General features: G+C 43.2%; 1 protein-coding gene across 1 annotated transcript in view; it reads right to left on the bottom strand.

The window, feature by feature from the left end:
* Positions 1–20,079, bottom strand: part of SLC35F1 (solute carrier family 35 member F1) — a 410,909-nt gene extending 390,830 nt beyond the window's left edge. Inside the window, exon 1 of the mRNA XM_004597582.2 lies at positions 19,419–20,079. Within this exon, the coding sequence (XP_004597639.1) occupies positions 19,419–19,594 (176 nt within the window). The 5' untranslated portion in view covers positions 19,595–20,079. The remainder of the gene's footprint in view (positions 1–19,418) is intronic.
* Positions 20,080–22,715: the final 2,636 nt, after the last annotated feature.

The raw sequence follows: 22,715 nt of genomic DNA on the forward strand, positions 1-22,715 counted from the left end.
GAAGAATATAAAAACCTTCAGTTGAAATCAATAAACTGACAGCTTGATCAGACCTACTGTCTTGCTGTCCATTCTTTGTGTCTCTTGTCCCTTCATTCTCTCCTAGGTGGGTTGCGACCCCCATTGACTGTCCTGCTGGACGGGACAAATTATCAGAAATTAATTGTCTACACAATCATCATCACAAGCCCAACTTTGAAAGAAAAAGTGATAGGCTAACAGTCATAATGGTCTTACGATTTTCTTAGGAATCTCAACTCCAAAAATAAGAACGAACTCAGAAGAAGCTTTTCCTCTAACTTCGTTCATGTACCTCTTCTTTATTCATTAGGTGACACGTTAATAATTACAAAGATTAAAATATTTCAGGCATGATGTAAGAGCTATAAATACCTGATTTAATCCTCTCAACTATCCCTATGATCAAAGTGTTGTTATTGGAATTTCACAGATGATGAAGCTGTGTACAGAAAGTTTGGCCTAAGGTCACAAGGCTGGTTCAACAAATGAAATCAAACACTGATCATAATCAAATCTGATTCACCTCTCTCTGAGGCAGTAATTGCAAATCAGAACACACAATTTCAGAAAGGAGAAGTTAAGAGAACATCCTAGGACTGCACTTCTGCACTGCAAGTGTATCCTAGTTGGGCTCTCTGCAACCAATCTTTCTGCATTCAAATGTACTATTTATACTGCAGGCAATAAATTAATAATGCTGCTCATCACTGTTACATAAGGCACGCTCAACAAAATTCCAGAGCTTACACAATCCAGCCCTATCTACTACCCCAGGCTCTCACACCTCTCCTCACATGGGGCTACAGTCATCAGACAATTTTATTCCACTGAATTCACCATGCTTCCACCCATTCACAAGCTTCTATCTGATATTGCTTCTGCTTAAACACTTTTCCCGGCCACTCTTTACCTCCACCATACACACATAATTTATAACACAGCTATGACCTCCTCTTTCTCCAGTTGTCATTTCCGTTGTCATACGCCTTCCTCAATCACTTCATTAGCTGCCACCATAATTCTCCATTATCTCCACTGAGATTTTCATATGCTCAGTGCCTCACAGCAGCATGGCACACAGCAGGCTCAAAATCAATGCATAATGAAATGGAGGAGGAGCCCTTCCCAGAGCACACTAATCTCAACATGCTTGTCTAATCCAGGCCACCTCAGGATTCTCAAATGTTCCTAGAGTGCTATCAATATCCAGGACCTGTACCAGTTCTTTCTATCCTTGCTAGAGCCACATGTCAGCAGTCTAGAGCTAAAACTTCCCCAGTCTGCCTTGACAGAGGAGTCCAGACAGAACATCTGAAACAGCCCTGATCAGTATTCAAAAACAGCTGTTGGTTTCAGTGTAAAGTGAAGGAAACACACTTTCAGCTACAATTTAAACAAATTCATCCAGGATATTAAAAAGGCTATTATTTATCCTACGTAATGAAAGTAAATTCAGTGATAGGGCAAGCTCCCAACACATGGCATTGCAATCAGTTGCTCAATAACATCTTAAACAACCCAAGCACTTTTCCTTTCCACTCCATTGTTCTCAGCATCGATGACTGCCTAAGACTGGCTCCCTTTGTGCTCATAAAATAGGTTCCCCTAACAGCCAACAGGGAAAGAGTTGCTTCCTTTGTCATACCTGATGAGAGACATTTCTTCATTTCTTCAATCGGATGAGTATAATTCTGAGACTTTGTCCACCCCAAGACCAATAACAATTTCCAGGTTCCAAGATGCAGCAGCATGCCATGAAATTTTAGCTTAGATTAACTATCCAGGATGAAATGAATGCATTAGATGAGGAAACCTATGACAGATTCTGGAGAACAAAATCAATACCAATATCCAAAGGGAAAAGAACATACTCATTTCCAGCGAACACCACCATATTTCCCTATTCTGAGATGGCTCCTGAAGATGCCCCAAGTAAATACTCTATTTTTCTTCTTTATGTGTGGTTGTATATCCTTTTGCTGATGCTAGCTGCTCTTCAAGTTAATCATCTTCTTCTGCAGACATGGCTATGTTGAGTCAGCATGTAACATTCAGAGGTTTATTGCTGATAGCAGCTATTGAAACTACTTCACTCAACCATGCACCATGGCAATACAAATGACACCACGAACATAAGCCAAATGATTTCATTACTCTTTTTTATGAAGGCAGATCTTTGATACTACTATAAAGCAAGTTTCCATGACTCCATACTGGATAAAATGCAGTTTTAGTGATGCAACAAAGACTGGCATGTGAAAAAGAAAAGATGTTACAGTTAGAAATCGTTTGGCACTGCCCTGGGTGACACACTTGTGGAATTTGGTTTGGGATTTTGAAAGTCAACTAGGCTGACACCTTCAGAAAAAGAAGTCTATTCCAGGATCTACCACGATGGAAGAAGCCCAAATCCTTCCTCGCAGGATCCAAGGTCATCGGAACAACAGCCAAAAGCCCTGAGCGGTCTGCAGAAACAGAACAGTAAGCTTCCTTCAGGACTAGGGAGAGGAGCTTTCTCCGGTCCTTACCTAGTTCCAACTTTGGGTCCCCACCTTCTCTTGCAATGACCATTAGGGTCTCTCCGGAGCCCTCTCCCAAACACACACACACACACATACACACACATTAGAATAGATACACAGAGAACAACAAAGAAAGCTTAGAACCAGACAGGAAATGGTCAGCGTGGACTCACACATACCTTACTAGGTAGGACACAAAGATCAGTAACTCCTCACTAAGGTATTGAAGATTTCTCTGCACACCCCTCCTAAAACTGTTCTGCACCTCAGTTGTTGACATATGCCTTGATGGAGTTATAGCCTAGTTTAGACTATCCTAAAATCTGCCAAGTTCAGCAAAATTATGCTTCAACACTATAAACTGCTAAATACTAAAATGAAAATAGACACAAGACAGCTGAACAGTACCCTATAGCGATTTTAAGGTGTATAGAAGCTGGTAGTATATAAACTAAAATTGAAATGTCAATGAAGTAGTCACAGGATGTGGTTAAGAACCTTGCATTTTTTAACATATTGGTTACTCAATCCCATGTCAATTAATTTCATAATGTTGTAAATTGTTGTTGATGTTACGTTGTGGCTTTTAATTGATCAGGACGATATTCTGCCAGCTCTGCCTTCAGACCAGAGATGGTCTCCCCAAGAAACCGCTGAATTTAACTGGACAATAAGATGCTGGACCCTATGCTTGGTATATATGCTTGCAATGAAAAAAAAGTCTATTCCAGTATAGATAAGTTATTAAATTAAACCTAACCCACCTCTGCAAGGGTTATCTAAGTATATTGGTGTGCCCAACATTCCTTAGTTACAGCTCTAATTAAGTGCATAGAATTCAAACACTCCCCAAGACACAAGCACATACAAATGAATGCTGAAATGCCTGAGCTGTGATTTCATTCTGAGGTACCAGCATGAGAAGAAGAATGATAACATGTTAGCAATAGAAATATAACTCCTTGGATGTGTCAGAAGGTCTCTGGACTGCATTCTCAAGAAATAGAGAATAATAAACCATGTATTTCAAAGAATCTGTCCAAATTCTCACACCTGTCGCCTGAATATACTCTCAGGTTTTTATTGACCATGATGCCTCTGCAAATCAGCTGGTGGGGTGGTGCCTCATCCCACTGAGGGGGGTGTGCTCTGCTCCCACGCCCAACACACTTACAGGTCACTAACAGCACAACGCCCCCACTGCAAACAGCCTGCTGTGTCTGCTCTTCTCTGTGCAGCCCATGCTCGAAGGACAACTTCAGGTACTACCCACAGCCTTCCCTGTGACTGATTTCAGCTCTTAATAGGAAACAAAACTACTTGGTTACTAAAATAATAGCTGATTTACTAGACTAAAATATACTTGAGAGCAAGGCTTTAATCCTATGTTTTTGCATCTACTAATCACACTTCTGAACCTTATGAGACAATAACTGATCATCGAAATAATGACTAATTAACCAGATTAGAATGCACTTGAGAGCAGATAATTGAATCTACAATGTCTGCATCTTCTAACCACATTTTTGACTCTGTCTTCCTTAAAGAAAACATGCAAAGAATATCAGTCTCATTTTTGCTTAATTTTCTTTGGGGAAAACATATAAGGAAGAAATTTAATCCAAATTAGCTTTTAGGATTTTTAAAATGTATTGTTATTGAAAAGTAAGATATACAGAGAGAAGAAACAGAGAGGAAGATCTGTCTGCTGGTTCATTCCTCACGTGGCCACAAAAGCCCGAAGCTGAGCCAATCTGAACCCAGGAGCCAGGAGTTTCCTCCAGACATTCCACACTGGTGCAGGGTCTCAAAGTTTTGGGTCCTCCTCCACTGCTTTCCCAGGCCACAAGCAGGGAGCTGGATGGGAAGCAAGGCTACCAGGATTAGAACCAGCGCCTGTATGGGATTCCAATGCATGCAAGTCAAGAACTTTAGCCACTAGGCTCCCGTGCTGGGCCCCAAAATTAACTTTTAACTAGTAAAAATTGGTTAGAAAAGTATTTATAGATAGCAATAAGAAGTGCTACACACACACACACACACACACACTGTTAACTTTGGCCTATAGCTTTGACTGCCATACAAGCCTGTTCATATTCCTTCTCAAGCCCATAAGGAGACCACCATGAATCCACTAAACATGTTAAATCATCTACCTATTCAGTGTAGTAGAGTATATCAGGCTAAGGAAACAAGCACACTGCAGACTGACTATATCCTTGGCCAATAGCAGCTACAAAGGAATATAATACAATTATAATCTAATATAATTGCTCTGGTACCTAAATCCAATAAAGTGCTGCATAGCTATGGCAATGGGTAACAAAACATGACAATTTGACCAAGGAAACTTTTTTTATTGTTGCCTTATTTCATCAACCTGCACCTAACAAATGGCAAATACAGAGCAAGAGTTCATTCTGCCTGTATCCCCATTTACATACCTTTCACAATCACTGTTTTCTTGGAAAAAATTGGTGTCCAAAAAGAGCCACATGATGCTCATTGCCATAATTGCTTTAAATGGCCCTTCTCCTCTGTCATCATCAAAGGCATGCTCTGAGGTGGCAATTACCTCTGGGGCCAGGGAGGTAATAATTAGGGTCTCTTCACATTGAACACAATTGACTCTATTTATCAGCATTAAAGTTACAAATGATCAATTTTCTAAAACCAGAGCAGGCAAGCACTTCATTGCCTATATTTCTTCAGCTTTAAGAGCATCCAGCTTTCACTAAGTAAGGTCAGTCCAAAAAGCATGTCTCCTTTTAGTGAAAATAAATGGGAAAGAAAAAAATAGAAAGCATTTAGAAAAGGAGAAAAGTATTATTAAAAAGGATTTTTCTCTGAAAAGCACTAAAATCCTTCAACACAAGCCGTTACAGTAAGACTAGGCCAAAGAAGTTAAAATTATAAAGCCAAGTCACAATAGTCATTGTCACCTAGGAAAGTGGGGAGAAAAGCCTACGGGGTGTTTCATAGCTGCACCCACACTATCAGAGAGAGTGAGCGAATGGGTAATTCCACACCAAATGCTCGTATTTTCTTAGGTCATCTCAATTTATTGCGTCCCAAAACAGAAACACTTTAAAAAATAAAACATTCTTCTTGAACAGTCTCTGAGCTCTCTGCCCGATCCCCAACATCCCAAAGCAAAGAGGTATCCATTAGGCTTAGCAGTTAAAGACACTGTTTAGGAATCTATGTCTCCCATCGGATACCTGAGTTCCATTCCTGCCTCCACCTCCAGATTCCAGTTTGAGTACTTAAGAGATGCAGCTGGGCTCCCAGCTGTGGTCTTCAGATATCCCTCTTGGCTGCTATGAGCATTTGAAGAATGAATCAGTGAGTGGGGACTCTCTGTCTCTTATTTTCTCTATCTCATGAATATTTACAAACATACATACATAAACACTATGATGAGAAAAATCTCACAGCATTTTCAAATATGGAAACCAAATTACTAAAGAAAACTACCTTTTACCATCAGTTTGATGGAGAGAGCAAGGATAAGCTTGTGTGTGTGACAAAAAGAAATGGAGCAAGACAAAGAGATGGGTACCAGCACAATGGCTTAGTGACTAAATCCTTCACTTATAAGTGCCTGGGATCCCATATGGGAGCCTGTTCATGTCCTGTCAGGATGCTCCACTTCCCATCCAGCTCCCTGCTTGTGGCCTGGGAAAGCAGTAGAGGACTGCCCAAAGCTTGGGGACGCTGCACCTGTGTGGGAGACCTAGAACAAGCTCCTACTTTTGAATCAGCTCAGTTCCAGCTGTTGCTGCCACTTGGGGAATGAATCAATGGACAGAAGATCTTCCTCTTTGTCCCTCCTTCTCTCTGTATATCTACCTTTCCAATAAAAATAAATAAGAGAGAGAGCGAGAAGGATGAACAGACTTCTTGCAAATAATACCTAGTAGGTATTGCTTGGGATATTTTGTACATATATATGTTATTATACTTAAATATGTTTATCCCCAGAAAAATTCAGTGAAGGAAAGTAGGTGACAAAAGAAGCCAAAATATCACAGACTGATCATGTTCATTTGTCTATTTTACTTGCAACCCTATATTTCTGGAGACACGAGTGACCCTCAACTTCATGATGAAATCCAGAGGCAGCATGGACAATGGTGGTATGGTTTTCCAGCTTCTCCATCGGCAGATGAGTTCAACATAATCACAACTTGTTAACATGTTGTTCTTGCTAAGCAAACATGATAGAAGGAAGGTAAGTTCCTGGGCCCAACTTGCTTCCATCTGGTGGGGCAGCCTTAACTCCCCCATCTGGTGCTCTGGAGCCCTCACTGAATGGACTCACCAGAATGCACTTCCTGGGCAAGTGGTGATTTTTGTTGGGTTACTTTGAGTGATGCTTCACACTGTTCTGAACACAGCTCACCTCCTTTCAGACAGGCTTCAAGGCCCCTGGCAAGCTTGACACTTGTGAAGGACACATAGCTAATTCCAGGCAGTTGCAAACAACCTTTTCCAGCTCTTTCTCTCAGACCACACTAGCACCCCAGACAGATTGGCCCTCCTTCCAATCCCTGCCTCCCCTGTTCCCATCTCGCTGCTCCTCGCCTCCTCAGCCACTGACCCCTCCCTGGGATTTTCCACAAGCCCTCCTCACCCACTGGCAGCACCGCAGCCAGTAATGCTATCTGTTGGGGAAAGGACCCTCTATCTGAGAGTGTAGTGTTTCTCCAGGCAGCGGCAGGATCCAGACGGATAGAGACTCTAGCCAACCCCGGGAATCCAGCGGCATCACAAAGAGCTCCACTGATCCCGCCAGCATCTGGGCTTCCCCTCATTAGCACATTAAAGCTGCTCTCTGCCTCCCCTCTGAGCCTCTCTGTCCACCCAGGGCCGGGCCTCCAAGAAGTCTTTTAGCCCCAGGCTCATTTTGCAACCTTCTAGGTCAAGAGGCACTGACCCTTTGCTGAAGCCTAGCAAGCTCTCCTAAGCACGGCCCAAGTACTGCCGCAGAGGTACGTAGCAATCATCATCCTGAGATGCACAATTAGAACACACCTGATGCCTAGTCTGTCTGCTCAGCAACAGGCTTTCCTTAAACAAAGGGTGGACACCATCAGCGCTCATAGGTGGGTGTTTCCACTTCGGACTGACAAGGCTCCAGAGAAAAACGAGGAGCCAAAGCAGAGCCTGCCCCGAAGTCCTCTGCAAACCAGGGAAACCCGTCAGCATTCCTCACGGGCCGGTGACAGCTCAGAGCCATCCTTACCCCATGCGCACCTTTTAGTATTGTGATCAAGATAACAAGGCAGTGTTCCAGGCCTTCTCCCAGATGCTGTTTCATTAGAAATATCCCAAACATCTAAGGGGAAATGAAGAATTAGAATTTCTTTAACTGCTTTACAAAGCAGAAAACCCAGGCTCTTCAGAGCTCAGTCACTGGCCTGGGGCAGAACATCGAACATTCTCCAGGAGACACGCCAATGGCGCAGGCACTGGATCTCTGGGAGATCGCCAGGAAAGATCTCTCTTTTTAAAGGATTTAGCTAAAAGGCAGAGTTACAAACACACAAACACACAGAGAGATTAATCCTCCAGTTCTGTTCCCCCAAATGACCACAATAGCCATTGTGGTTCCAAAAATCCATCAGGGTCTACTGCATGGCTGGCGGGGAAACAGGCATATCAGGTATCTTCTGCTGCTTGGTTAAGCACATTAGCAGGGAGCTGGATTGGAGGTATAAAACAAGTGGAATTCAAGCCAGCACTCATTATGAAATGTAGGTGTTGCAATCAGTGGCTTAACCCACTGTGCCATGACTCTGGCCCACAAGTAAGGTCTCAAAATTTTCTCCTCTCTCCCTCTGCCTCATTCCACACTGGCAAATATAACTAGAACCCAAGTCCTACTGAGCTGCCTCAAACACACCATGCCTCACACCCTCTCTTCTTCCTGTCTGAATTCCCTGAAAGTGCTGGCTTGTACTTGGGCCCAGATCTGTTTCTGAGTTACTGCTTAACAAGGCAAACTCTAAATAGCGGTAGCTTCTTTCTACCCATCACATACCCCTACCACGTGCCCCCCACACACTATCAAATTCACACATAACACATAGCATTTCCTCAAGATATTTCCTTTCTGACTCTTCAAAATGAAGATTTCCCACTGCTCTCTGCACAAATATCTTACACCCTTCCTCCACTACATAGCACCTTATCTTACAATTAATGCTGGCCTCATGGTTCCATGAGAAAGACAAGCCTCCAAACAGAAATTGCCTTTTAATCCTACCACTAAATCTACTAAATTACTTTCATCCATTGCCACCTCCTCCCCCCACCTTTCTATACTATGGGCAGCATACTTACTGCTCTCAAAGATCAGTCCCTTCTCCTGTGTTTAAGGTACCACCACCAGAGCCTGTTCAAAGCTTTGCCTGTTTCCTTGAGCCCATGCCTCCCTGCACAGACAATTTTCACCTTTCCCTTGTACCATTCTCAACAGTCCTAGCTTTCTTATCTAAAGTCTCCCTTTACTGTCTTCCTTGTTAAGGTAAAACTTAGTCATGAATGCCCCACCTCTCCTTCCCTCTCACCCCATTCCATCCAGGTGCCCACCTGCACCACTCTGTGAAGCCCAATAGTGTCATAGCACCCCAGCTTTCTCCAGGTTGCCAAGCTGGTGAACTTGTCTTTGACGTTTCCTTTATCGCTCTGATCACATGGACTTCTCATCCCATTCATCTGGAAAGGCTCCCTTCGCTTGTCTTTTGGTCACCTCCTTCTCCTGGCTTCCCTCCTACCTAAATCTCTCCTCTCCCAGTTCTTCCACTAAGTCCGACTCTTCTGCTGCACTCCAGAGGTGGTGTGCTCCCAGAATATTCCTTTTCCTCTACCTGTACAACACCTCCAGGCAATCACATATCCAGGACCTAGGACTGCCTGACTTTGCCCTAGAATTCCCTATTCCAGGTGTCCTTTGACATTTGTATTAGACATCTCTAATTTAACTTGCCAGAAGTAAACTCTTGACTTTATACCCAAAACCTAGGTGCAAAGACTTTACAAAATAAATGAATAAATGCCATTAGCAGATGAGTTTATTTTGGTGCAAACCAATTTTGAAATCCCTGTATGCTTGTTTTTCGATAACACACATTTTCCACGGACTTTCTGAAAACTCCTTGTATTCCTTCCCCATTTTAAAAAATGGCACCATTGCCTGTTCAATTGCTCAAGCACAACAACTTAGGATCTTATTTATTCCTCCCTTTCTTTCAGCTGCTGCATAAATCACTTGTCCCATTCTGTGTACTTCCTTCCCCTTGCAAATCACTCCAAACACAGATACTTCTCTTACCTCTATGGCTGCCAGACAGTCCAGCTTCCAGCATCTCCTTTCAATTCCCACATCTCCCACACTCCATGCACCAAGAGCAGCCAGAGTGGGTTTTTTAAGTCATTAGCCAGATAAAACTTCCACTTCGCTTCTTCCATTTTCTCTCCTCCCCACCTAAAATCTGCATCTGTCTCTCTTTCTCATCTCCTTCCCCAGTCCCTCCCCAGCTTCTCGCACTCCAGCCTCCAGTGAAAAGCCTTCAGTGCTTTTCACCTGCTGCTTGTCTCAACTTAGTGTCTCTGCCTGCAATGCTCTTCCTCCCAACCCTCCAATGACCAGGCTGACACTACAACCTCCACATCAACCTCTGGCACACATGGATATGCAGTGCCATAATTAGCCCCAATCTAATGACAGAGATCTACCCTAAATCCCAGAATCCAGACTCACTGCTACTCCCACATGGAAATTCAGTTAGGATAAGAACTTCTCACATTTCCCTTTGTAAAAGATTGTTTGGTTTTCAATTGATTTCAAATAATGTTTTGGTAAAATGCAACAAGAATCAATTATAGGAAAAATGAAATGGCACAAAACAAAAACTTACCAAGATACATGACCCATTTTTTTTTTACATTAGAGCAGAATTCATACAAGTGCTCTGCCAAATTGCTGTAGCTATCTCAACATCCTTGCTGTCAGTTTCTGCCTGTCTTTGTGCTTTGGTTCTGAGGGCCACACTCGGAATGGCTAAATCTTCCTGGTTGTCCGCTCTGCTCTCTCAGCACCCCAGGCTGCTTCAATGTGCTAGCCTCACTGTGGTAGCTGCTACACACCTTTTCAACAAACAAATGTGGAACATTCGCCATGTTCCCGGCACTGTTGGGTGTCATCCCCCAAATTAAGGAACCTTTCCCTCCCTGATCCTGGTCCACATTCTGTTCCTGTTGCCCTCCATTGTGGCTGCCTCCTTTCCACTCAGACTGCTGTTTCCTCTCACCTAAATTCCTGCAGTGCCCTCACAGCTGACACTCACACACCATTCCTCTCCGCATGTCCTAGGAATTTTGCCTAGAAAAGCATGTGCAGGTCTAGCTCTGATGCTGATATTTCCTTATACAAAGACAATAATAAGAATTATTATTCTTCACAGAAAGAAGTCAAACTGCTTACTGGAACACCTAAGGCTTTCTATTATTTGACCTCATCCTATAATTTTAGCCTATTCCACTCTACTGCCATTTCTTCCAATTTTATAATACCATGAAACTGTACACTCAGTCCTCCCCCAATCTCTTACATCTAACATTTGGTCATTCTTTCTCTCACTTATCCATGCACATGTTCCTACCCTCCCTGTTTCTCACCCAAGCAAAGGCAAATGCCAGCCAGATGCCCCCTGTCCTGGCTCCAGCCTAGCATTTTCTCTCCCTCCTCTGTCTATTTATAAGTCCTAGACTATACAGACACATAAATGTGTTTCACCACCTAGAAAAGATAATAATCTTTGTTATTAGGAGAAAAACATAATGCATTATAATATTAAACTTTTGTTTCATAATGTAAAATTCCAGAACTAAAGCTACTGGCTAAATGCTAATGATAACTCAAGCACTTATTAGGTTGTATCAAGTTATATAATAAAATACCCAGTTCTTTTACCAACTCAGCATCATGCATTTCACATTGTAAGTCTCTCCTATCTGCAACACACAAACACATGGTCAGACCCTGAAATGGTTGCCTACGCACCATCAGCACATTAATATTTGCAGAAAACCTTATTTTCTTGCATAAAAATCCAATGATCTTGACATGCTCAGTGGGAAGAGATTTAAATCTGTTCTCTTTTCTCCCAAGACCTTGAAAGTACACAAAAATTAAAGGCTTCTCTCTCTTTTTCTTACTTCATTAAATGAAACAAACTCAACTACATTCACCAAGAAAGGCCCACTGCTTGAACCTATGTACGAGTCATATAATTTTACTGTGGGTACAATCCTTTTATGAGCAGTATTCCTAAAGCAGAAACAGCCAAATTGTAAGAATTTCCTGTTAGATCATTTTGAATACCTAACCATTTTTGAGAGAAAGCAAATATTATCTTTTTTTTCTACTTTATTTAAATCACCTCTTGATGAGTTATACTGAAGGGGAAACAAGGAGTGGGCATTTGGCACAGTGTTAAGATGCTTCTTGGGACAGCCACCTGCATCCCGTATCAGAGTTCCTGGATGGTTTCTTGCCTCTGCTGCTGATTCCAGCATGTCTGTTAATGTGATCCTGGCAGGCAGCTGATGTCTCAAGGTTGGAGCTCCATCCCTAAGTAGGGAGACCTAGAGTTCCAGTATCCTGGCTTCAGCCTTACCTAGACACCCAACTGATGTGGAAGATTTCTCTCTCTCTCTCTCTCTCTCTCTCTCTCTCTCTGAGACAATAAATAAATAAATAAATCATTTATTGAACAAAGGAAGGAAGGAAAGGGAGAAAGAAAAATAATATAAGCTCTACCATTGGAACCCAGAGACCAGCCTATGCCTCCTGGTTCATCACTGTGATCCAGCTATGTCCAACATAGAGAAAACAGTCAATAGTATTGAATCCAAGTCTGACTATATGAATGAAAGAGTGAACAAGTGAAAATGTTTGTCTACTGCAATATAGAGGAGAGTACTCCATGTTTCCTCAGATTTAGGGATGATACAAATAGTAACAATGTCATTCTAAACCTACACATATTGAATATTAATTTGATTTTAAAATCTATTAGGTGTCAGTTGCAGCAGTCTCCCCTAATTATTTTTTTAGGCTTCCCTAATTATTTTTTTAAAAATATGAGGCAGTAAGAATGGGTCATTCATAATCTTGGAACATGTGTAAAGCACTTTCTAAAATCATCACGGGCATGGAAGTAAATATTTTTGAGGCATATTAGTAAATATTCTTGAGAAAAAGTTCAAAATTTAAATATAATAGAAAGCAATATTTTTAAAAATAATAGTACATGTATACAAATTACACTAATGTTGCCACTCACTGAGGTCTTACATTTTCCAAAGAAAATACTTTCTAAAACGTGGCGGTTTTTTTAGTAACCTTGACACTTCTAATGAAATTTCTTCTTAACTATTCCTTAATGTTGATAAGAACATTGAGCTTAGTGGAAATTTCATATTAAACAACTTACTGATATGATTCCTGAATCTAGATATTTGGAAGCATCTAGTTAGGCATAATGTATAACAATTCTAAGAATGTTAATGTTACAAAATCCCCAGTTAGGTTTCTCTTTTTAAGATTTTTAAAATTAATTTATTTAAAAGTCAGGAAGCTATATAAAGAAAAGCAGGGAGATGGACAAACAAAGCTCTAACATACCGTTTTAGAATGCCGATGTTTGCAATGGTGCAGGCTGAGACTAGCTGAAGCCAAAAGCTGAACTCAGTCCAGGTCTCCAAGGGTGGCAGAAACTCAAATATCTGAGTAATGATTACTGTGTCTCCATATTTACACCAGCAGAAAGCTGGAATCAGGAGCAGAGCCAAGCATCAAACCAAGGCACTTTGATATTGGACATGGGTGTCTTAACTACTACCCCAAAAACTCATCAATCCAGTTAGATTTTGAGGCCTCTCACTTCAAGAATGTCTTCAAGTATTGGACTCAGTTCACAGTAATTGGGAATAAATGAATGCACACTTGCCTGTGTCCATGCCACAGCTGGAAAATAATGTGAACAGCACATATCTACCAGAGTTGTACTTCCTAAGCTTACTTCCTGAGAAACATAATCCAGAGGCCAGCATATTACAGTGGGTTAAGACAGGGTTTAGGACACTGGCATCCCATTCTAGCGTCCTGGCTCAAGTCCCAACCACTCTAATTGACCTTTCCTTGTAAGACAACAAGGAAATCAGAAGATGGCCCAGGTGCCTTGGCTCCTGCCACCCGCCAGTGGCAGAGACTGAGATGCAGTTCTGAGCTTCTGCCCAGATCAGACTGTGTCTCTCCTCCTATCCCTATATCTCTCATACTGTCACTCTTTCTTTCTCCATCACTCTTTCAAATGAATGAAACAAATCTTCAAGAGGATAAACATAATCAAGAATGAATGTGTTTGAGCAATGTATTATGAGTGTTCACTGGCATGAACTCAAATGAGCAAGAAAGATAACCTAAAACCTTTCACATTCTACATTAAAGTTTTATGAAAAGCGGCAACTAAATAATAAATCATCTCTTTCATTAAGTAACTCTAGAACTACATGGGCAGTCAGCTCAATTTCCTATATCATGGATTTCTATATTAGCGTACAACATAAAAATAGACATCTATTACGACGGTTCAAAGGCAGGAAAGGATCTTAACAAAGTAAAAGGTCAAAGAAAAATTACACTAAGATAGATTCATTTTGTCTCATATTAATTACCTAGAAACGCATCACCTTTATCCGAGGTAACCATATACTCCTTTTCTATGAAAATGTATTTCTGCACACACTGTTTAGAAACAGTACATTGTATATTTTATACTATTTTTATAAATGTGTCCCTTTGGTTAAAAACAAATGAATCTTCCAGACATCCTGTATTTACTAGAAACGTCTGTTTTCAATTATACCACCCATTTTCATTTAGAGCATTTTGTGTCAATTAACCTTATTAGTAGCTGATCTCCTCTTTTCATTTTGACATCTGTTGGAAGGAGCAACTAGTAGAAGAGCCTCACTATTAATTTCTTAATAGAAGGCTTCTCACTTGGTAGAAAAGGATCATTTAAATGATATGTTTTCATCAATTGACATAATACCATGTTGAGGCATAACCCTACTTCTTGCCAGCCATTCAACTGGTTCACAGTGTACTTTCCTTCTTTCTTGATGACTCAGGCTATGCATACACAATGTGACATCTTACATAGTAGCACCGTGCTAATGTAAACTACCAGGGCTCCTATGTTTCATCCTTAATGATTCTTAGTTTACAACTCAAAATAGTTTCAGAAACTTGAGAATAATAAAGTAAATGGAGGTTGGAAATCAGTGTCAAATCAAATAAATCGACAATTCAGGGTGACCATACACACATTTTTTAGGCTAGAGACTCATTTTTCTTTTTTATTATTGAAGCTTATTTATCTGAAAGACAGTGCGGCAGAGAAAGAGACGATATTCCATCCACTGCTTCAATCCCCAATGGTCCCAAAAGTCAGGTCCAGACAGAAGCCGGAATCCAGGAGCTCCATGCTGGTCTCTCATATAGATGGTAGAGGTCCAAGTCTTTAACCCATGTTTTACTGCCACCCAGGCTCATTAGCAGGAAACTGGATTGGAAGCAGAGCAGTCAGGATTTAGATCAACAATCAAATATGGGGTTCAAGCACCAGAGGTTTAACACATTATACCACAATGTCAGTCCCAATTTATAGTTATTTTTTTCTAAGAGCTGGAAATATAATATTCAAATAGAAATAAGTAAACACATGTAAAACCCAAAACAAGCTATTATTCACTTTTCAAAAACATTTCACTAATTATTTTCAAGGAGAAAAGTTTTATGCACCCTGGTATGTTTCTTACACAAAATGTATTTATTTAAACAAAAGTCAGAGTTGGATACAGGAAGAGACATAGAGATAAATCTTTTTATCTATTGACTCACTTCCCAAGTAGCTACAATAGTCACAGCTCTACTGAGCAGAAGCCAGCAACCGTTAGCTTCATCTGGATCTCCCACGATTAGAGTAAGGGAAACGGGTGCCAAGCACTTGAGCCATCTTCTGCTGTCCTGCCTGGCCATTGGTAGGGAGCTGGATGGGAAGTCGAACAGTCCAGACACCAACTGGTGCTCACTTGGGATGTTGGCACCACATTCAACAGCTTTACCCACTATGCCACAATACTGGCTCCAATATCCACTTCCATATACTTCTAAAAATCATGCTTGGTCAGCAATTTCCATGAAAGGGCTACTAACTGTCGTCCTTTAAGTTGTGTCATGTACTTTGGCCCATGGCAGGATAATAAATACTATTTCAAAGAAACAAGTGAAGAAGAGTTGGCCATACTTTTTCATTACTTGAGTCATATATTATTGTACTTCTTTGGAAATTAGGTAAATAGTAATCACTACACATTTAACTTTTGTATTTCTGGCAGCCTTGTTGCCAAAACAATTATTTTAAAATTTTTATTTGAGAGAGCAAGAGAAAGAGAACATTCCCATCTACTGTTCACTGCCTAAAAGCCCACCATGTTCAGGTCTGGACCAGGAGCTGGGAACATATTCTAGATTACCCGTTTGTGTGGCAGAAATCCAATTACCGAGCCATTACCATTTCCTTTCAGGATCTACATTGGCTGGAAGACGGAAGCAAAAGCCAGGTACTTTCAAGTGGAACTAGGGCAACTTAACTATTAGATTAAAGGTCCACCCCACCAAACGATCTTGAGTAGGACAAGGGAAAGAACGTGACCTGTCTCATCAATCGATTTAAAACATTACCTAGCTTCTCCTCTTTCACAAGCATTTCAGATATTAATATATTTTAATCCAATTGCATCACAGAAAAGGAATCAGCCAATGAGATGTTCCAGTTGGCATTAAAAAAAATGCCACAATTCAACCCCAGGATCTCTTAAAGTAAAAGGAGCAGACATTTAGCTACACCAAGAAAATCAAATTATATAGTATAATAGAATGCAGATTTCATTAAGGTAACACTGCATTTTCATTCTCAGCTTCTTAAGAGAAAGTACCTTTAATTAATTATTAATCAGTACTTTTCCACTCAACTCTCCCTAGGCAGACAAGATAGAGGTAGCATACGTGATTGCATTTCTCCTGGGTTGGCAGGTAACTCTGACCATAGGAAAGCAATTCACTTGGCTTGCCCAGCTCAGGGTCTAATATTCCGGATCCCGTTGCACCATCCTGCCTCTCAGCACTGCCCTTTGGTTTATCAGAAAGCTAACAGCTGCTGCGATGCCCCATGCAGTCACTGAAGAGACCCAAGCAGCTCTGTACATTATTAGTATGCCAAAGCTGGAGAGATCGTTTTTATTTTGGCTCCTTGGTCTTAGATTTGCAATCTGCTTTCTTCTAGGAATTATATTACTACAGCCTAGGGGCAGATGGATAAAAACAACTGAAGACAATGACTGGACAGGGCTTTGCAGGTGAAGAAAATGGAATATCAGGGAAGAAGGAAATATCAGGAGGAAAATAGACAAAAAAGGAAAAAAAATGGAAAATCTAGAGCTTCTAGAAAACAAGAAAGCTTATAACTGGCCCTGGTGGACCAGCCTTGTAGACCTTACTAACTACTCTAACACTTCATGAGTGTTCACATCACATTAGCACAAGATCTCTACAATTCCATTCTCCCTGAAAGTGTTTCCACGTAGAACCCCATAGCTCAACAGCCAATACCAACGCTCTCCCTTATTGACACAATCATGGCACAAAGCTCAATCCCATTAGCATGCTAAAGGAATCACTGCACCAAATTTTAAAAAATATTCACAATGTTTTCTCTTTCCATACCAAAGCTATTCTTCTTCAAAGACTCAGCTTCACACTCATTAACTAAGAGGAAAAGCCATTCAGCCAACACAAAATACAGCAGTGAAAATGTGGCAGAACTTTGGAAGAAAAATGTCATGGGCCCACACTGAATCCAGGTTTCTCCCTATGTGTTAGGAAGATTACAACTCATGCCACGAACCAGAGAAGACTTTGGACAACATGAAGTTATACCCATGATGCCTTAGGACTTCACTTTTTATTTGCCCGTGTTGCTCCTATATACTCACCTTAGGCAATGTTATATGCTGAATATGTAAACTTGTGTAGTGTTTTCCTCAATATTTCATAGTTCTCTAAATCAAGGTAATATGGGTAGGACCAGTACATTCGTGTTTTACAAATGAAGAACCACAAGCCAAGGAGATGCAGAGCCCTGCTGCCAGCCACAGAGCTGCCCAGGGGCAGAGCGACCATGAACACCTCACTCTTCATGCCCAACGCGGCGACTTTATTACTCCAAAGGTTCCTCATGACATCAAGAAGGGGCTGATAACTAAGCAAAGGTAAATGTACTGGATTTTGTTCTAGTTTGTAATAAAAATAATAATTTAAAAATATATATATATATAGTTTAAAAATTTAAACAACCAATGCCATGGAATCTGCAATTCAAAAAAAAAAATAAAAAAATAAAAAAAGGAAGAAAGAAAAAAGCCCACAAATATTCACGAAGAACAGGAAAGCTGTACATTACATGCTGAGTTTCATTCTCATTATTATTCTGCCTGTTCCAAGCACCATGTTTTTTGAAGTTGTTCTCAGTTACAAATGGAAGACTTGAGTTGCTATTATCAACTCAAGTCTCTCTTCAGAGAGAATTTTTCCTTGCTCCATAATAAACAGAAACATACACAAGTCAGCCAAAACGCACATTAAACCGTCACAAGAAATTCCCGAATGGTTTGGAATTTGATATAATAGAATTAAACCATATTCCCTAAGTAGCGACACGTTTACAAGCTTCTATTTTTGCATACATCTTGTGTTGCCATTAGAGCTTGAGATGCTAGGTGAATCTCAGCTACACCAAAAAGTGCCACACCGGAATCTATAGTTACCCCCTACAAATGCATGGAAAAGCACGCACCCAAACCAACACACACTACCCGTTAGCTAGGTGATTTCTTTGTACCGGGTCGTCAATCATTTCCTGTTACTTGAATAACAAAAAAGGTCTCTTTGACATCACAACCGAGTAAGGAGCTCCAGAGAGACCCCAAACCACCCCATTTCACAGCACCCCTGAGCCTCATTCTAAGATGCCTGGGTTTTCAGCGGATCCACCGCGGGAATTCCAGCAGTGGAGGCGCCAGCGACCCGGCGACCGTCTTCCCCTGGCTTTAGCCAGCTTCGGAATAGCCGGGCACCTCCTTCCCGAAACATTTCGCACTTTGCGTGGATCTGGTCCAGGCCTTAGCGGCCTCTTCCAGAGCCAAGGCAGCTACTGGGGCGCCAGGCAGGTGAGGTGGGATCCCCTTCCCACCACCAGGACGTCGTCGCGACCCCATCCCCAGCACGGAGCTGGGAGACGCCGGGGCGGGGCGGACAGCAGCCAGAGGCCGAGACTTCCACCCCATCTGCACAGCCCCGTGCCTTCCCGCCTCCGCCCCGCGCGGGTCCCGGATCCCCTCCGACCCCTGAGCGCAGAACTGGGGTACGACTGAAAAAGAGAAGTGAGACGACACGCGCAAGCAAGAGCGCGAGTGCCGGCACATATCCGGCAGCCCGGGACGAAAAATCCCCGCCTCTCCGCCAACTCGCTCCACGGACCAGCCCGAAGGCTCCGCACTCTAAGGATCCCCCGCGCCGGGACAAAGCTTCCGCGGCCTCGCCGCTGGAGCGGGGCGCGTCGTCGCCAGAGCCCTACCCAGTCCCAAATGACTTGGGGGCCCGTCCCAGGGACGGAGGGAACCCCGGGGCCGAGTGCCCACAGCTCGGGCCCCCGCGCCTCGCCCGGCGCCGCCGCTCACCTGTTCAGCACTTTGCGGATCCTCTGGCGCACGCCAGCCCGGGAGGACGCGGACAGGCTCCCGCCGCCGCCGCCGCTGCCCTCGGCCGGCAGGTTCTCGATGGTGGTCACCACATGGTTCGGTGGGGCTGGCGGCGGCGGCTGCAGCTGCTGCTGCGGCGGCTCGGGGGGGATCATCGCGGCGGAGGCGGCGGCGCGGTGGCAATCAGAACGCAGCCGGGCGCATCGTGCGCCAGCTCTGGGCCCGGGAACGCGCAGAGAACCCGGCCGAACGGTCCCGGCCCAGGAGGCGGTGCTGCCTTGCGAAGCGGCGAGGCGGGGAGGCACCCGCAGTTACGGCTGCCGCCGCCCAGCCCACCACTCACTCTCCAGTCCCAGTGCGCGCAGCTCTCGCTCCGGTGCTGCCGTCGCCTCCCCGCCCAAGCTCAGCCTCAGCCGCGTCCCCAAGTCCTGGCACGCCCCGCGAAGTGCCTGTGACGGGTGTCGCGCGGGGGCGCGGAACTGCCGCTCAGCCTGAAGGGTCCCTGCGGGGAGAAGGGCTGGAGCTAGAGGCTTCGCCTGGTCTCGGCGTGCCCGGGTCTCTTCGGAGCGAGTGGCGGCAGTTGTGCCTGCTTCACCTCAGGCTGTCCCCAGCTGGTCGCAAAGCTGCCGTCCGTGTCTCACCGAGTGAGAGACCGAGAGTGAACCCCGAGAGCCCAGTGGGGGCGCAGCGGCGGCGGCGGGGGGCAAGGGCGGGAGCCCCGTGTGCTCAGCTCTCGCCAGAGGGCGCTCCGAGGTGCCTTTTCGCCCCCACCCCGAATCTACCGTCCAGAGAGGCCCAGGGACTCGGTGATGGTGGCTGTGGTGATTGTTTTGGTGTGGGGGTTTTCGGGAGTAGCGGGGAATAGGCCGTGTCTCCGTAGTCTGAGGGGACCCTTCGCTCCTGACAAAGCTCCACGGAATTTAGCACCACCTGCCCAGCAGGACCACTCCTCACCCCCAGCCCCGGACAGGTGCTGCCCAAAGATGAGAAGTCCAAATGCAGTAGCTCATCGCACTGGTTCCAGGGAGAAGGTGGCAGTCAAAAACTTCTCCCAGAGAACAGATGCTGGAAACCTGGAAACTCAACCTGTGGGGCAATGTAGCGAAGTGAAAGTACCAAGAAAAACCTCTGAAACTAAGTAATGTGCTTAAATTCTGAGACATTCTCCTCTCTGCAACCGAGCTATTCGTGTTTAACAGGTAAATGAGGTAAACTTCTATGCAGTGGGGGAATCTGTGAACTCCTTCAGTATCCTCCCCCCTCTCCTGAAAAACCAGGGTGTCTTCCAAAGAAATCCAAACTTTCCGAAGGAAACCGGCTGTCTGTCCGACACGTCATATGCCTACGATTCAGCTTCCAATTAGTAACTGAGTCTTCAGAGAGACAATATTTTGAAAAATTTCCTTGATCCAGATTGGTTGGGTAAGGTTCGTGAGTGAATAATGCCATGCATTTTAAAAACTGGTGCACTTAAGAGCAGTATGGCAATTAATTGCTCTGAGTAATCTTAATAGATATATTTTGTTCACACAAAGGCATGTTGATAACAGCACTGAATTCAAATGCTCTGGAAATCAGCAAATAAAAGTTACGGATGATAGCATTTGACATGGAGAAGGGGATTACGGAGAAAATAACATTTTCAAAATGGCCAATGTTTTGCAGGGGAGGGGGAGCATAACAGTAGCAGGCAGAGGTGGAAAGAGTGGAAGCAAATACCTGAGCCTAAGGAACTGTGTCAGGAAAAAGACTTTTTTTTAAAGATGAGATGAAAGCAAACAAGGTCTGATAACTTCAGAAATGTTGCGAGTCCTTTTCTTATGGAAAATCTGAGGGAACAGGTGTCCAAACTCCAATGTGTATTTCAATTAGTGCCAAACTCAATTACTATCTTTCAATCGACTTTCTACAAAAATTAACACGGATTATGACATTTCCCATTGGAAAATGAACAAACTGTCTCATTCTGTCTCAACAACCATTTATTCATTCTCAGATTTTTTTCACCTAATATTTTCACAAGCCTCTCTGAAGAGTTGCTCCAAGCAAGGTGGAGGCCTATAACCTTGTAGGCAATAAAATTTCAGTAGTCCACAATGAACATGCCCTTAGAGGACCTACCAAATATAGCAGACATGAACAAAATGTACTCCAGCGGAACCTGGCAGCAAATCATGCTATGAGTTTCTCTATTAAAACAACATTTATGGTCATTTCAGGTGTCTGCCTTGAACAACTGGTTGATGCAGTGTCCTCTACGTTTGCATTTGGCTTCCTTCCTTTGGGGTGTTTTTGGCACATGGAAACTTGGTGCTGTGTCTGCATTTTAGTCGCTGCATTTGCTTCTGGTCATTTCTCTGAAGGAACCACTGAACCCAAATGTTCTAATTCTCCACAAAGTCAGAAGGGAAGAACGCAAAGATGAAAGAAGAAGATGAGAGGTAAGAAGTTTCAATCTTGTGATCAGAAGAGCTCTCACAGCAATCGTAAGCCTTGTGTTTTTATTGCCCCATGATTGTTGGGGGTACAGCGTCAGCTATCTTAGCTTATGATTCTGTGCTCCATGCTTACTGCTTAGGAAGTAGTTAAATGGCATTTGGGACCTAGAGAAACAGATATTAAAGATATAAATGATGTAATGCTATGTCTGATATGATCTTTAAAAATGTGAGAAGGTCCTGCTTCCCATTTCCCTGATCCTAAGCCACAATCCATCTTCTTTGAGCTCTGACTGAAAGGAGAGGGGGTGCAACAGCTTTGCTTTAGTTGTGGTACGTAGGTTCCAGGGTCACTGGGCTTGGTTTCCACCTCTCTGAGCACGGGCTAGCGGCACAAGGCTATTGCAGAATTTCCTTTCCTTTGCACAAGTTCTTCCACTCTCATTGTTGTATCACCTGAGTTTCTCTTAAGACACCCGCTTGTTCTCTTGACTTTCCTAAGGAAACAAGTCAGCTATCAGCTACACCTTTGTTTTCTTTAGTGTTGTTTGTTTTGAAGATATTAACGTTCATGCAGGCTCATGCAGTGAAAGTGGAATGTGGCCTGGGTTTCTGAGGAACCAGGCCTTTTGACTGATCTGTTTAACATAGACTGCACTGGTACATTGCATTGGAAAAAAGCTCCTCAGATGAGTAATGATCCTCCCAAACTGCTACACAGTTGCCTGGAAATGCTTGTGCTGCTGCAAATGCCCAGTAGCCCATACACTTTCCCCTTGTCATTCTTTTAATCTTTTCCTTTATCTCCCAAGTCTAAGTCTAAACAACTACATCCTCA

This window comes from Ochotona princeps, chromosome 1, assembly GCF_030435755.1.
Source record: "Ochotona princeps isolate mOchPri1 chromosome 1, mOchPri1.hap1, whole genome shotgun sequence".
NCBI lineage: Eukaryota > Metazoa > Chordata > Mammalia > Lagomorpha > Ochotonidae > Ochotona > Ochotona princeps.